General features: G+C 38.3%; 1 protein-coding gene across 1 annotated transcript in view; it reads left to right on the top strand.

The window, feature by feature from the left end:
• The window catches only part of LRRC63 (leucine rich repeat containing 63), a 73070-nt gene extending 60071 nt beyond the window's left edge, over nt 1–12999 (top strand). The window contains exon 10 of the mRNA XM_033104040.1: nt 12825–12999. Coding sequence (XP_032959931.1) covers nt 12825–12999 — 175 coding nt within the window. The remainder of the gene's footprint in view (nt 1–12824) is intronic.
• The last annotated feature ends 795 nt before the right edge of the window (nt 13000–13794 follow it).

Genomic DNA, 13794 nt, shown 5'->3' with positions numbered 1-13794 from the left:
AAATTCTGAAACCCTTTTAACCAAAATGCACTTTTAAGCATTTAAAATGTTCTTCATTACAGCCTCAGATGACTGTTTTACTACACACACACACATACACACACACACACACACACACACACACCACATCACACACAACACATCACACAACACACATCAAAACATACATGCTGTTCTTCAAATTGCTCCTTTGCTCTTCAGGCATAATAGTATAGAATGGATTCATCCCGTTTTCTAACATTCTCAAGTTATTACTTAAATTTAATGTGAGATACAGATTGCTGAGGTGTGGCTGGCAACATCTATACAGTTGTAGTATAAATCTTTTCTATGAATTGCTAAGAACATAAAAGTGTGTTATTCCAAAAAAACAAACAAACAAAAAAACAGGTTCTTTAGTCCCAGGCACACTATGCAGGGAAATGCTTTATTTTAACTTCACAGAGACCAGGAATAGAGCAGACATACACAGAGCAAATTCTCTTCCTTAGGGATCAATGGCCAGTGTAAGAATCATTGCCTAATCTCAGGACTAGGGTTCTTAAACACTACACACTTTCAATCTTCTCAGGCTTATCTCTCATTTCCTTCAGATGGTATAAAACTATTTTTACTGCTGTACTGAGCACCAGTGACTGTATTATTGATTTAACAAATATTTGTTGTATGCATAAGTAAAGTGGTTTCCCAGGAGTATATAAACACCAATATTGACTCAATGAAAGGCAGAAAACCTTAACAGACTAGTAACCATTGGAGAAATTTAAAAAGGTGATTAAAAATCTACCAATAAAAAAGTAACCAGGCCTTGAAGTTCACAATTTTAATGCATTGAGATGTCAATGCTCATGAGATTTGAATGCATGTGAGAAAGAAAGAAAAATCTCCGAATTGGGCGAGCAGGGGAAGGAAGAAAGGGAGCGGAGTGAAAACGCCCGCCGGTGGCGGCGGGAAATCCCAGCCCGCAGCGGAGTCTCAGCCGGGGGTGGCGAAAACCAAAAACCACGGTGGCACCCGCAGTTCCGGGCACGCACGGGATCCCAGGGCGGAACGGAGAGCACAGAGACCAGGAACTTGAGAGGCACGGGATTCAGCATATCCAGGGGCCAACTCCAGACCAAACCGGAGTGCTGCCGGGTTTGACCTGCAGGTCACACACCCAGAGGGGGTTCTCTGCAGGCACTGGAGCCCATAGGGGCCAAACCACATTTGGGTGGTCAACCCTCACGCAGCAGAGCGCCCTGCGGGGGGCAGAGCCAAGTCTCACACAACGGGTCAGCCCAGGAGTTAACCCCACCTACTCACAAGCAAAAAGCAATTAAAGATCTCCTTGAACAGGACAGTGTGCACAACACAAGAGTCACCTTTGGAGCACACGCAGAGGAGGACGACGTGGTGCGAGTCAAATATAAAGGACACATACTACATAAGATAACCTAGCAAGAACTAAGAACTCTAGGGGATCTACCTAATATATCAAAATAAACACAGAGAGTCAGCCAGAATGGGGAAACAAAGATACACGTCCCAAATAAAAGAACAGAAGAAGCCTCCACAACTGGAACCAAATGAAGAAGACGTAACCAACCTTTCAGAGACAGAGTTCAGAACACTGGTGATAAGAATGTTTAAGGAGCTTAGAGAAGACATAAAGAAGGATGTAGAAATCATAACGAACGAGCTTAGAGAAGACATAAAGAGGGATGTAGAAATCATAACAAACAACCAGTTAGAACTAAAGAACACAATTACCGAAATTAAGAACTCACTTGAAGGAATTACCAGCAGGTTAGATGAAGCAGAGGATCAAATCAGCGACTTAGAAGACAAGGTAGCAGAGATCACCCAAACGGAACAACAGAAAGAAAAAAGAATAAAAAACAATGAGGATGGCTTAAGAGACCTCTGGGATAACATCAAGCGCAACAACATGCGCATCATAGGAATACCAGAAGGTGAAGAGAGTAAGCAAGGGATTGAGAACATATTTGAAGTAATAATGTCTGAAAACTTCCCCAACCTGATGAAGGAAACCAACATACAAGCCCAGGAAGTGCAGAGAGTTCCAACCAGGATAAACCCAAACAGGTCCACACCAAGACACATTATAGTTAAAATGGCAAAGCTTAAAGACAAAGAGAGAATCCTAAAAGCAGCAAGAGAAAGACAGAGGGTTACATACAAGGGAACTCCCATAAGACTATCAAATGATTTTTCTACAGAAACATTGAAGGCCAGGAGGGAGTGGCAGGAGATACTCAAAGTGATGGAAAACAAAGGCCTACAACCTAGATTGCTTTATCCAGCAAGGCTATCATTTAAAGTTGATGGAGAGATAAAGAGCTTTCCAGAAAAAAATAAGCTAAAGGAATTTATCACCACCAAGCCAGCATTGCAAGAAATACTAAAAGGACTTCTGTAAATAGAAGAAAGATCAAAACAATCTAACTACAAATTTAAAAATGGAAATAACTATGTACCTATCAATAATCACTTTAAATGTAAATGGATTAAATGCTCCAATCAAGAGACATAGGGTGGCTGACTGGATAAGAAAGCAAGACCCTTGTATATGCTGTATACAAGAGACTCACCTCAGAACAAAAGACACACACAGGCTGAAAGTGAAGGGTTGGAGTAAGATATTTCATGCAAATGGAAACGAGAAAAAAGCTGGAGTTGCAATACTTATATCTGACAAAATAGACTTTAAAATGAAGAACATACTAAAAGATAAAGATGGGCACTATATAATAATAAAGGGATCGATCCGACAAGAGGACAACCCTAGTAAACATCTATGCACCCAACATAGGAGCACCTAAATATATAAAACAGGTACTGACTGACATAAAGACAGAGATCAACAGTAACACTATTATAGTAGGGGACTTCAACACACCTCTGACAACAAGGGACAGGTCTTCCAGACAGAAAATCAATATGGAAACAGCAGCCTTAAATGATACATTGGACCACTTGGATTTAATCGATATTTTCAGAACATTTCACCCCAATGCTGCAAAATACACGTTTTTCTCAAGCGCACATGGAACATTTTCCAAGATAGACCATATGTTAGGCCACAAAACAAGTCTTGATAAATTTAAGAAAATTGAAATCATACCAATTGTCTTCTCTGATCACAATGCTATGAAATTAGAAATGAACTACAGGAAAAAAACTGGAAGACACACCAATTCATGGAGGCTGAATAACTTATTACTAAATAATGAATGGGTCAAGCAGGAGATCAAGGAAGAAATCAAAAGATATCTCGAGACAAACGAAAATGAAAACACAACGACCCAAAATCTATGGGATGCCGCGAAAGCAGTCCTAAGAGGGAAATTCATAGCTTTGCAGGCCTACCTAAAGAAACAAGAAACATCACTAATCAACAGTTTATCTTCACACTTAAGGGATTTGGAAAAAGAACAGCAAAATAAGCCCAAAGGGAGCACAAGGAAGGAGATAATAAAGATCAGAGCAGAAATAAATGAAATAGATACCAGAAAAACAATACAAAAGATCAATGAATCCAAGAGTTGGTTCTTAGAGAAGATAAACAAAATCGACAAACCTTTAGCCAGACTCATTAAAAAAAAGAGAGAGAGGACCCAAATTAATAAAATCAGAAATGAAAGAGGAGAAGTGACAACGGACACTGCAGAAATACAAAAAGTTTTAAAAAGTTACTATGAGCAACTATATGCCAACAAATTTGACAATTTGGAAGAAATGGACAATTTTCTAGAGGCGTACAACCTTCCAAGGCTAACTCAAGAAGAAACAGAGAACCTGAATAAACTGATTACCACCATGGAAATTGAATCAGTAATCAACAGTCTCCCAACAAACAAAAGTCCTGGACCAGATGGCTTTACAGGTGAATTTTATAAAACGTTCAAAAAAGAATTATCACCTATTCTCCTCAAGCTCTTCCAAAAAATCCAGAAGGAAGGAAGACTCCCAAACACTTTTTACGAAGCCACTATCACCCTGATCCCAAAATCAGACAAAGACACCACAAAAAAAGAAAACTACAGGCCGATATCTCTAATGAACATAGATGCAAAAATCCTCAACAAAATATTAGCGAACAGAATTCAGCAATACATTAAAAAGATCATTCACCATGATCAAGTGGGATTCATCCCTGGTATGCAAGGGTGGTTCAACATCCGCAAATCAATTAATGTGATACACCACATTAACAAAATGAAAAATAAAAATCACATGATCATATCAATAGATGCAGAAAAAGCATTTGATAAAATCCAACAGCCATTTATGATAAAAACCCTTAAGAAAGTGGGAATAGAGGGATCATATCTCAGCATAATAAAGGCCATATATGACAAACCCACAGCTAACATCATACTCAATGGGGAAAAGCTAAAACCATTCCCCCTAAGATCCGGAACAAGGCAAGGTTGCCCACTATCTCCGCTTCTATTCAACATAGTGCTGGAAGTTCTTGCCACAGCAATCAGACAAGAAAAAGAAATAAAAGGCATCCAAATTGGTAAGGAAGAAGTAAAATTATCATTGTATGCAGATGATATGATACTATATATAGAGAACCCTAAAGACTCCACCAAGAAGCTATTAGAGCTGATAGATGAATTTAGTAAAGTAGCAGGATACAAAATTAATATTCAGAAATCAGTTGCATTTGTATATACCAATAATAAAACATCAGAAGGAGAAATTAAAAAAACAATCCCATTTACAATCGCTCCAAAGACTATAAAATACCTGGGAATAGATTTAACCAAAGAAGTAAAAGATCTGTTCTCAGAAAATTATAAAACACTGAAGAAAGGAATGAAGGAAGATATAAATAGATGGAAACACATATCATGTTCATGGATAGGAAGAATTAATATAGTTAAAATGTCCATACTGCCTAAGGCAATATACATATTCAACGCAATTCCTATCAAACTACCAACGTCGTTTTTCACAGAAATAGAACATATAATCCTAAAATTTATATGGGACCATAAAAGACCCCGAATAGCAAAGGCAATCTTGAGAAATAAGAACAAAGTGGGAGGTATAACAATACCTGACTTCAAATTATCCTACAAGGCTACAGTAATCAAAACAGCATAGTACTGGCATAAAAACAGACACATAGATCAATGGAACAGAATAGAGAGTCCAGAAATAGATCCACGCCTATATGGCCATTTAATCTACGACAATGGAAGCAAGAATGTATGATGGAGTAAAGACAGTCTATTCAATAAATGGGGCTGGGAAACCTGGACAGACACATGCAAAAAAATGAAGCTGGACCACCTCCTTACACCATATACAAAAATAAATTCAAAATGGCTTAAAGACTTAAATGTAAGATCTGAAACCATAAAATACCTAGAAGAAAATATAGGAAGAAACTTCTCAGACATCACCCGGAGTAAGATTTTTACTGATATATACCCTCGCTCGAGGGAAGTAAGAGAAAAAATAAACATGTGGAACTATGTCAAACTAAAAAGTTTTTTCACAGCAAAGGAAACCATCAATAAAACAATAAGGGATCCTACTGAATGGGAAAAGATATTTGCCAATGATATATCTGATAAGGGATTAATATCACAAATCTATGAAAAACTCACTCAACTCAACTCCAAAAAATCAAACGACCCAATTAAAAAATGGGCAGAGGACCTGAAGAGACATTTTTCTAAAAAGGACATACAGATGGCAAACAGACATATGAAGAAATGCTCAACCTCACTAACCATCAGAGAAATGCAAATAAAAACCACAATGAGATACCACCTCACCCCAGTCAAAATGGCTATCATCAATAAATCAACAAACAACAAGTGCTGGCGCGGATGTGGAGAAAAGGGAATGCTTGTGCACTGTTGGTGGGATTGCAGATTGGTGCAGCCACTATGGAAAACAGTATTGAGGTATCTCAAAAATCTGAAAATGGAACTACCCTATGATCCAGTAATTCCACTCCTAGGTATCTATCCGGAGAAATCCAAAACTCCAATTCAAAAATCTTTATGCACTCCTATGTTTATTGCAGCACTATACACAATAGCTAAGACATGGAAACAACCAAAATGCCCATCGGTAGATGACTGGATTAAGAAACTGTGGTACATTTATACAATGGAGTATTACGCAGCCATAAAGAAGAAAGAAATCTTACCATTTGCAACAACATGAATGGACCTAGAGAACATTATGTTAAGTGAAATAAGTCAGACAGAGAAAGATAAGTACCATATGATCTCACTTATTTGCGGAATCTAAAGAAAAGAATAAGTGAATGAACTAATCAGAAACAGTTTTGGAGACAAAGAGGAAAAACTGTGGGTTGCTAGATGGGCGGGGGGGAGGGTGAGGGGATTGGAGGACAGTCGGTGACCACAGGATGGCTACGGGGTTTGAAAATTAATCTGGGGAACGTAATTTAGTGGTTACCAGAGGGTAAGGGGGTTGGGGGTGGGAGATGAGGGTAAGGGGGATCAAATATATGGTGATGGAAGGAGAACTGACTCTGGGTGGTGAACACACAATGTAATTTATAGATGATGTGATACAGAATTGCACACCTGAAATCTATGTAATTTTACTAACAATTGTCACCCCAATAAATTTAAAAAATAAAAAAAAAAATGCAAAAAAAAAAAAAAGAAAAATCTCCAAGGACAAAAATTTTTTTAAATAATTAAAACTTACCTAATGAGTGGTAAACAGATATGAGACCAAGAGATTTTAATTCACCACAAATGTTTTTGAGAGAAACATCTTCAATCTAGACTTTGAAAATTTCAAAAATTAAGTTCAAGTGAATATTATTTCACAATTTAAAGAAATTTCTAAATACAAGAGGAAATAAACCACCAAGAGTAAAAGTCAGCAAAAACAATCAACAGATACAAATCTCCAAGGATCTAACATATTATAATTGCTTACAGAATATTACATAGCTAATTTAAGTGTTTAAAGAAATATAACTTAATTTTAAAAATGCTTAAGGAACAAAATACCATCAAATATGACCAGGGAAATGTGAACAAGAAATTTTAAATGAAATGAAATTCTAGAAACTGAAAAAATGTAATAGTTGAAATTAGTGCATGGGTTAAACAGACAATTTTCACATATGAAGAGACCTGAAGAAATTCTGGTGCATATACAGACAGGAGGGAAAGGAGATTTAACACACACTTAAAGTCCCAAAACGTGAGAATAGAGAAAACATTGGGAATTATTGTTCAATGAAATCATGACTGTAAACTCTCAGAAGTAATGAAAGATGTAATTTCACAAACACTGAGAGCTCTATGCATACTAAGGAAAACACCTTGTGTGAAACTAAAGATCACCAAAGACTTCTTGTTATGTATATGTCACCATCGTATTACAAAAGCATCTCCTGTTGGACTAATGATTTAAATATGAAAAGCAAAACTTTAAAGCCTTTACAAGCAAGTATAGGAGACTATCTTTATGACTTCATGGTTGGGAATGATAGTTTAAACAAAGTACAGAAAATATAAACAGTAAAGCAAAGTTTCATACATTTGAAAAAAGTATAAATTTTCCATGTAAAGACACCATCAATAAAATTGAGACAAGCCATTAACTAAAAGAAGATATTGGAATACTTGTAACTGTTGAAACATATATGTATATCCCCACAAATCAGTAAGAAAAGATACAACCCATAGAAAAGTGCTTAAGTGTTAGGAACATGCAGTTCATGGATAACAATATACATAGATGATAAACATGAGAAATGTTAAATCACACCAGTAATCAAGGAAATGCAATATAAATAAAAACAATAAATTTTTCTTAATAAGTTTTATCAGGATTAAAAAGATTGACATTATGTGTTAGCTTTGGATGTTCAAAACAGGATTATGATGTACCACTGGTGGCATTTTAAATTGGTGAAAGCTTTGAGGAAGGAAATTTGACAATATTATAATTACCCCTTAAAATATAAATTTAAATTTTAGGAATCTGTCTTATAGAAATTGTTATATGTGAACACAAAGTTAGGCACAGAAATGATAATTACAGCCTAAATGGTTATCAATAAAAACGTGGTAACAAATTTATGGTGTACCCATTTTATGGAACATTATGATGCCACTAACAAGAATGAAGTAAAACAAAATGTATTAACATGGAAGGCTGTCCAAGACATTTTGTTACACACAGACACATACATACAGAGTGAGAGAATGCACGTATGAGAGATTCCATTTATGTAAAAAATAGTCATGAGTCTGGGAGCTAGAGGGTACAACTCAAACTATGAGCTTTAGTTACTCTGGAGAGGAAAGTTAGAGTGATTGAAGGGAGGAATAAAGGGGGAAATCTGTGTTTTTCTCTATATGATTCTATATTTGGCAACTTTAGAGGATGAGTTTTTATGTAAATGAAGTGACACAAGTGAATTATAAATAAAAAGGGCCAGAGAAAGAGATTATAACTGCTGGGAAAGTATGGAAGATTCAGGAATGAAATGATCTAGAAGGATGGGTAAAAGTGTATGTTTGAAAATATTTATTGTGTTCAAGGGGCATTCCAGGAAGAGGGAACCAAATAGGAAAATGAACGGAAGTTGAGTAAAAGTAGGGATATGTGCAAACACAAAAATAAATGTTCAGCCAGAACAAAACATCTATGAAGAGCAACAAAATGTAGGATAATAAAGCAGATCCACAATGGCAGAGTAAATAAATGCTATGCTTGCCTCATCCCGTGAACACATCAAAATTACAACTAAGTTATAGAACAATCAACCTGGAGAATCATCTGAAGTCTAGCTGAACAGAAGTTTTATAATTAAGGATATAAAAAAGAAGCCATGTTGAGACTGGGGAAGACACAAAACAGGTTGGTCCTACAACCACGTGTGGTGGTTGAAAACTGGGATAGATTATCTTGGCCACAGAGGTTCCCCATGAAGGAGTGAGGGACTCCAGCCCCCCACACCAGGCTCCCCAGCCAGACGTACTGGTTCCAGGAAGAGAAGCCCACACAACTTCTGGCTGTGAAAAACAGTGGGAATTCTGACCCTTTGGATGAGACGGAAGGCAGTTGGAAACCCAGACATCCTCTAAAGGGCCCATGCAGGTACTTACCCTGGGCTCCAGCAGAGGGATGGTGACTCTAGGGGCACCGGAGACACATGGGGAGAGACTGAGGTGTGTAACTTCGGGGCAAGGACTTGGGGGACAGTCCCAATTTTCCCTGTGTGGGGCTCTCTCCCATGTAGCCAGCAGGCAGGTGCCATCTTTCCTGCATTGAGCCCACCCTTACAGGCCAAATCTGAATTTGATTGGCCTGGTGAGCTCTGCTGCTCCACCCTGCTGACTCACTGTGATTCTGCCTCACCCAACTTGAATACCGCAGGAGGCTTTATCAGTGGCTGAACCTTACCTGAGCCAGCAGGTGGCAGCAGGCGTCAGAGTGTCCTGGCTTTTTGCAAAGCTAACCCAGACCCAGCAATGGTGGTAGCCATCCTTGGTTTGTAGTGTGGCTTCGCCCACATACCTCCAGGTACAGAACAACTAACTACAGATCACTTTGTACCTTCTACCAGGTACTCCCCATCAGTCACAGGCAGTGGCTGACCTGGGCCTGCCCTTCTCAAGAGGCCCCAGAACCAACATTCTTGGAGGTTGGCTTCAGACCACAGCAGAGCACCACCCAATTAGCTCCACAAGCAGCACACACAAAGGGCAGTCTCAACAGGCACCAGAGCCCACTGGGGTGAATCCTACTCCATGGCGGAAACTTCCTGCACCAGAGCCCATAAGCTGTGGACGTGGCCAAACCACACAGCCAGTCAGTCTGAGGGTCAATTCCACCCGCCGACATGCCAATAACAATCAAGGCTCAACTGTAACAGGAGGGCACACACCATCCATACAAGGGACACTCCTGGAGCAGCTGGAGCAGGTGACCAGGGAGACTGTGCCACTGGGCCCCACAGGATCCCTGCTACATAAGGCCACCCAACAAGACTGGGAGACATAGCAGCACTACCTAATCTAAAGACAGAGAGGCAGCCACAATAAGGAAACAAAGAAATACGTCCCAAATGAAAGAACAGGAGAAAACTCTAGAAAAAGAACTAAACAAAATGGAGGCAAGCAATCTACCAGATACGGAGTTCAAAACAATGGTGTAGTGCAGGGGATCCTGCCGACTTCGCCATGTGTCATGCGGGGCGTCCTGCGGGGTCTCTGGTCCCGCTCCCCACATAAGAACGCAGGATATGGTGTGGCCAAAAAGGAACACCCACGGAGCCACAGGTAGGGGAGTCACATCACTATACTCTCACTGGTGGCTGGGTTGGAGACACAGGAACCAGGAGCAACACAATTCTCAACCCTCACTGTGCCGCTTGCAGACTCAGCCACCATCTTCTTGCTAGCTCCCCCTTTTTTTTTCTGCTAGCCTAGCCACAGCAGTTATATTCGTGGCCAATGGCTCACTGGTTACAGCTGACGGCCAACTAGCTACAGCTGCTGGCCATTTGATCACAGTTGATGGCCATTTACTACCTGAGCCAGCACCTTTCTATGTGAGGCCAAGAGCCTGGAAACTGCTTTTTGGGGCTCTGTCCCCACAAATGGTTATAAGGAACTTAGTGAGGACGTCAACAGAGATATAGCAAGCATAAAAATGGACATAGAAACCATAAAAAGGAACCAGTAAGAAGTGAAGAATACAATAACCAAAATCAAGACTACATTAGAAGGGCGGCCGGATGGCTCAGTTGGTTAGAGCACGAGCTCTTAACAATGTTGCTGGTTCAATTCCCACATGGGATGGTGGACTGCGCCCCCTGCCACTAAGATTGAAAATGGCGACTGGACTTAGAGCTGAGCTGCGCCCTCCACAACTAGATTGAAGAACAACGACTTGGAGCTGATGGGCCCTGGAAAAACACACTGTTCCCCAATATTCCCCCATTAAAAAAATTACATTAGAGAGAATCAACAGCAGATTAGATGAAGCAGAGGACCAAATCAGCGATTTAGAAGATAAGATAGCAGAAAATAACCAATAAGAACAACAAAAAGAAAAAAGAATTACCCCCCCTCCCCCCAAAAAAAGCAATGAGGAGAGTTTAAGGGCCCTCTGGGAAAACATCAAGCATTTATGCAAATAAGGTGACTCTCAGTGGCCCCCAGATAACTTCAGGATGGGGATTTGAGCTTTGATTAGAAGTTTCGAACTTTTAACTCCAACCCCCTCCACCTTGGGGATGGGAAGGGAGAGGTGCTGGAGATTGAGTTCAGTTGCCAATGGCCAATCATTTAATCAAGTGCGCCTACATAATGAAACTTCCATAAAAACCCATAAACAATGGGGTTTGGAGAACTTCCAAGTTGGCAAACACATCTGGTGCCTGGACAGTGGCACACCTGAACTCCATAGGGACAGAGGCTCCTGCACTCGGGACCTTTTCAGACCTCGCTTCATTTGGCTGTTCATTTGTATCCTTTATAATAAACTGCAATAGTAAATATAGCATTTTCCTGGGTTCTGAGTTTTTCTAGCAAATTATCAAACCTGGAAGGAGAGGCATCATGGAAACCCCTAATCTGTAGCCAAGAGGAAAAGAAGTAGGCTAACCTGGGGTCCTCATACTTGCAACTGCATCTGAAGTGAGGGCAATCTTGTGGGACTGACTCCTTAAACCTGTGGAGTCTGGCACTAACTCCAAGTAATTGGTCAGAATTGAATTTCAGAACATGCAGTTGGTGTCTGCAGAAAATTGAAAAATTGGTTGACATCAGAAAAACCTCTAACAAATATTTAGTATGAGTTTTCATATTTTAAACTACATGTGAATATGTCATTCTTCAACTTGTTTTTTAGGCTTAACTTTTTAAAAGATATATATATATATATATATATATATATATATATATATATATTTATATATATCTGGCTCTAGTTCATTAACTCTTGTATAGTTTTCCTATACAAATCTAATCTATTTATTCTTTCTCTTGCTATTGGACACTTGGATTGGTGTATCTTCAACTTTAGTAGAATTTGCCAAATTGCTCTCCAAAGTGATTATACCAATTTATATTCCACCAAAAAAATTATGAGAGTCCCTGATGGTCCTCATCCTCACCAAATTTTGTACTGTCTGACTTTTACATTTTGCCCACCTGATGATTGTGAAATGATATTTCTTCGCCATTTTGTGTTGTATTCCCTGATTGCTAATGAGAGTGAGAAGCTTTACTTCTCCTTGTTCTCTGGACACTCAGGTTTCTTCTTCTGTTCAAGTGCTAATGTTAACGTACTAATGGGTTAATAATGTCTGTCTTTTAAACCTGATTTGTGAGCATTTAATGATATATATGGACACTAACCTTACACTAGTTTATGTTAATGCCTTTATTTTTTTAATGACATATTTATTTTGAGTTATAAAAATAATTCATATTTATTATAGAAAATTTGGAAAATACAGAAATACATCATAAAGAAATACAAAATTCTCTGTGATTACACTGTCCAGTTACTGTGTTCTATTTGGGATCTATCTATAGAATGTTGTCTTACTATGAATCTATACTCTTTTGTTTTAGAAAACTAGGATTGTTTTATACACACATATGTACTTTATTTTTTAGTATTTAATTGTTCACTTGTGTGTGTCTTAGCTCCTCAATTAGATTATAAGAAAAATGATGATAAACTCCGTGTTATATACTGCTGTGAGTCTTAGATAGCATCAACAAAATGTCTTTATTAGAAATTTATTAAATATTGATTTAATATTTTCTCCATTGCAGCACAACCACATGTGAATGGTGTAATGGTCCCAAGTTTGGTGAAGGTTATCGCATCATCCAATCCTGCAATGTTTTTGGAACTACACAGCTTCCTGTTATGTTTCATGTCTGTTCTTCTCTCTGCTATCGAAAAGTAAAAGAAAATAGTTGTGTTTTAGATAGTATTGCTGGTTAAAGAGTAGCTCTAAATTCTGAGTTGATGAATCATGCAATTATTTTTGAGTCCCACTTTAAAAGCCATTAAAGTTTATGCATATAGTAATTCATTTCTTTAAGAGTACAGTTTCTATACAGAAGACATAAATGTCTTCTCATGTGAATCTTCTTTGTAATCCTGGCTCCTTATGAAAGTTTGTGATTGTTAGAGAACTGTTGCAGAATAATTACTTAAGGAGGATTAGTGAAGGTTTTCTTATTTCAATGAAGATCTAGAAAAACTCTTTCAGAGCATGTTTACTATAAAAAGAAAAATGTTAGAATCCTTTGCAAAAAGGATTTATCTTACAACTGGCCTTTTTATGTATCCATTCTAAGTGATAAGATAACATTTCTTATAACTTATCACTTATCAAAAGTCATTAGTGCATTTCTGTGGAAATCTATCTAGTGCCAACCACCTCAATTGTGGATTGCTTTTGGGAATAAAATATTAATTCCAGTCCTATATTTACCTGTTTGATTTTATTACCCAGGCTCTTAGAAAACTGGTACAATCTCTCACTTATAATGACCTTCATCTCATAAAGCTTGCCTTCATAGGCTAGTGCCAGCACTTAACAGGCTTTCAGTGATAGCCTGGCAAGAAAACAAAGTGAAACTTACATAATTACATTGCAAAGCAACATGCGCATACAGTAGAAGTTCAGGTTTTAAGAATTGGTATTTGGTAAGAGGAAGGTGAAAGAGCATTTTGATATAACAAACAATTTTAGAATGGCATAAATGGTTTAGAATAGCATCTAACTTATGC

The sequence above is a fragment of the Rhinolophus ferrumequinum genome, chromosome 4, assembly GCF_004115265.2.
Source record: "Rhinolophus ferrumequinum isolate MPI-CBG mRhiFer1 chromosome 4, mRhiFer1_v1.p, whole genome shotgun sequence".
Taxonomy (NCBI): domain Eukaryota; kingdom Metazoa; phylum Chordata; class Mammalia; order Chiroptera; family Rhinolophidae; genus Rhinolophus; species Rhinolophus ferrumequinum.
Note: the sequence above shows the minus strand (reverse complement) of the source record. Positions and strands in the feature narration are given on the sequence as shown.